The sequence below is a fragment of the Erigeron canadensis genome, chromosome 8 (genome assembly GCF_010389155.1).
Source record: "Erigeron canadensis isolate Cc75 chromosome 8, C_canadensis_v1, whole genome shotgun sequence".
NCBI classification, from domain to species: domain Eukaryota; kingdom Viridiplantae; phylum Streptophyta; class Magnoliopsida; order Asterales; family Asteraceae; genus Erigeron; species Erigeron canadensis.
Genome location: NC_057768.1, coordinates 22,739,837 through 22,743,337, shown reverse-complemented (window position 1 = coordinate 22,743,337; position 3,501 = coordinate 22,739,837). Strand labels below are relative to the sequence as shown.

General features: G+C 33.9%; 1 protein-coding gene across 1 annotated transcript; it reads right to left on the bottom strand.

The window, feature by feature from the left end:
- Nucleotides 1-253: 253 nt before the first annotated feature.
- LOC122578102 (transcription factor HY5-like) lies at nt 254-2,643 on the bottom strand. The gene is made up of 4 exons (XM_043749982.1): nt 2,457-2,643; nt 1,265-1,442; nt 757-913; nt 254-549 (listed from the first exon to the last, which is right to left on the bottom strand). Exons 1-4 carry the CDS (start codon nt 2,545-2,547, stop codon nt 508-510), a joined length of 468 nt encoding a protein of 155 aa, XP_043605917.1. The 5' UTR covers nt 2,548-2,643; the 3' UTR covers nt 254-507.
- Nucleotides 2,644-3,501: the final 858 nt, after the last annotated feature.

Here is a 3,501-nt window from a genome sequence, read left to right as displayed (position 1 = left end):
GTTAACTTCTTTTAAAAAAATAAATAAGAAAAATTTGCTTTTACTTATACAAATCAAAAGCTCACATATTTCTGGTAGTTTAGATACTTAAATGACCATATGTACTACCCGACTTAGTTATTTGTAACTGATTTCTAAAGATGGAACTTACAAATTTACAATATCTCCATTACTGTTTGTCTGTTTAGCAGTACAAGAAAAAGAATTTCGATATTCATAGCCTTAACAGTACAAAAATAATAGTATAATACTATGCAGTAAAATGTTACACAAGTATGTAACCTCTCTTAAAAATAACTTTTCTAACAGTCATATAACATTTTACTTCTACTTAGCTATAGTCTAAGCGAAAAGGGCTAAGATTAACAAACTATAAAAGTAAAAAATAAAATAAAATAACCGCAGTAATAACACGTCTCATTTCTAAGAAAAGCTTATTCCTTTCGAAGCTTAAATAAGGCACAAGTTATGTATGAACTAGTTAACTACTAAAGCTATCTCTATTCTCTACTTTTTATCTTGCATACTGGCTGTAGTGTTCTTCAAGATCTGCAAAACAACAATTACCCAAGAGTATGAGTAAAGCAACCTCCAAATCCAATAGAAAAGAACCAGTCATTCTTTACAAATTTAAGATTATATAACATGTAAAAAATTGTCTCAATTATTATATATCTTATTATCATGTTATACTGTTATAGCTTCAAGTTAGTCACATTAGGAAAGCTAATGACAAATGGTAATGACACTACGTACTTGTCTAAGCATCTGGTTCTCATTTTGAAGCGTCGAGAGCCGCTCTTCAAGCTCAGAGTTCTTCTTCTCGATTTCTTTTACACGCACCTCCAACTCGCTCACGTATGCCTTCTTTCTCTCCCTTGCCTGCTGAGCCGAAACACGATTCCTTAACAACCTATTTTACCAAAGAGAAACACAAGTTACATAATACCATATTAGGGGCCGAAATTATCAGTCTCGGAATTGGGTGTTACGACAATTCCTTTCCAGGAATGTTTATGTTCACATCCATTTGCACCAGATTAAAATACCCCCAAAAACTTTTTTTCTTTTTTGGTAAGTTGTAACGGCCAACAAATATAACCCCACTACCCTAGGTAACCCAATAAGAAAAGCAATCCGCGAAACACAGACAGCGCTGGGTAGCCCAAACTCACCATCCCCATTTAGTTGAGATGGAGCAACTACTACTACTAAACTTATATGACATCAATAATTTATCTGATGGGCTAAGTTCCGTAGTTACCTCTTTAAACGTTTGTTTTCTTTATCAGCTGGGTTTCTTCCTCTCTTTTTTGAACCAGCGCCTATGCTTTGAACCTGGTCTGGACCTGGAAACGTACCCGAACCGGACATTGATGCTCCAACAATACCTTGTCCACCCATTTCCGGCACTCTTCTTATCTCATCATCACTTTCCATTCCTTTTAACAGAAACAACCTTCCATTATAAACAAGAACATATATATATATATATATATATATATATATATATGTTCTTAGGTTACCCAATAAAAGGTTTTCCTTTTGTTTTTCTATAAGGTACTTCTTGATTCTTTCAAACTTGTTCCTTGTTAACAGACATATATCTTGAAATCAGAAGAGAACAGGTTCTTGTCAACCAAAATACGACATTACATATTTTCATCACTTAGGATTTATATAGTAAACAATATCTAATACCATTTTTCACGGGTTTTGGGTCCCTATAGCGTCTACGATGGTGCACAAGGGATGTTAAGATATAGACAGTCTTATCTCTAACCTAAGGTAGAGAGAGTGCTTACAGGTTCTACCTAAGGTACAAAACTCGACTTTGCAAGGAGTGAAGATCGAACCCTTTACCTATGTTTACAAAGGTGAGGGTGTTAATTAACGACTTGATCCAACCTTGCTGGTTATATATATATATATATTACTTCGGAGTTTTCTGACTTTCTCTCTAAAACAGTAAAACTCATATGTGTTACTGCTATCTGAATTGTCTCTTTTAGATCATCAATCATACTTTTTCAAACACCTCAATGTCATTCCACGTCATTAAAACTTTAAATTGTTTCCCTATTAAACTACAAAGTATGTTGTTACCAAAACAACTTATATGAGCCCTAATTAATAGTACGATGGCTTGAAGGGACAAATAGCTCTAGGCAACAAACCTTTGTTTCTTATACATGTAATGGACAAAATCAGAATTCTCTAAAGTTTAGATAACCCCCACAATTCTATTCAATAACTAAATAAATGGCCTTCAAAATGAAAAAAAAAAAACATGTTCTTATTCAAGATATATAAACAATATAATAATAATAATAATAATTACTCACTTGTCACATCTAAAAGTTCTTAGATAGATCATTTGACATAGAAGTTTTGGCTTGGAGGTACATGCAAACAAATTGTAATAATTAAAAATTAAAAAAGTAAAGAAAGTTGACCTTCTTTGACTTCAATTTGAAGAGCAGAACTAGAAGATCTTTCACTACTTGAAGGTAAACTTGCCACCAATGAACTTGTTGGTTCTTGCATTTTTAGCCCAAAAATCTGCTTGAGAAAAAGAAATAATTAATTAATTAAATATGGTGTACTTTTTCTTTTTCTAGCTGCTACTTGTAGTTTGTTTAGTTGTTCACGTTATAGACAGACGGAGTGTGAGGATATATTTGTTTGTCGGGTGCATGAGATTATAACTGTTGGATGAGGATCGATCTAACGGTTGATAGAAGGTCATCGTGGAAGGCTAACAAGCCACAGGATGTGTTGTTAAATACAGGCGCAACTGCGCAAGCATGGAGGAAAAGCCCTCTTATGGAGGCTTTTTGGTCAAAATAAACATAAGTTGAATTATGGAGTTTTCTTTCGGGCTAGAAACTAGTCAAATTCGAAACTTGAAACAAAGAGAATACCGTGGCAAGGGCCCGAAGGCGCCTTGGTCATTTTTTTGGTTCCAAAAATCATGTATTTTATGAGTTATATGTATTTTGTGTTTCTATTTAAGTTTGTTAAACTTTATATAAAGGCTAGTTTTTGATACGTTTTTTCATTTTAGGCCCATTAGTTCCCTCTTAAAACTGACAATTCCTGACGCAGCTTTATTAACGTGAGGGGCGTAGCCAGTAGGGAGAATGGTGGGCGTTTAACTTCTGCTAACCGTCCGTGCTTTATATTGCAATGCTAACTCATAGCCGACCAGTATAAAGGTCTTTTTGAACCGAGTCACCCCAACGTATAAATATTTGTTTTCTAGCCATGGAAGTACACGTAAAACTTTTACATTGGACCTATAAAAATAAATTATCGTCATAACAATCTAGTTTACTAACATTTTATTAAATAATTATGTCTTTTACATCATATTGTATATATACAATGATCGGAAAAACAATACGGTCGAGCCCCCTCAATGTTAAATCCTGGCTCCGCTTATGTGACTTGGTCTAAACAAGTTTTGTGTTTGATCTTTTAACAATTTTGGGTACCCAT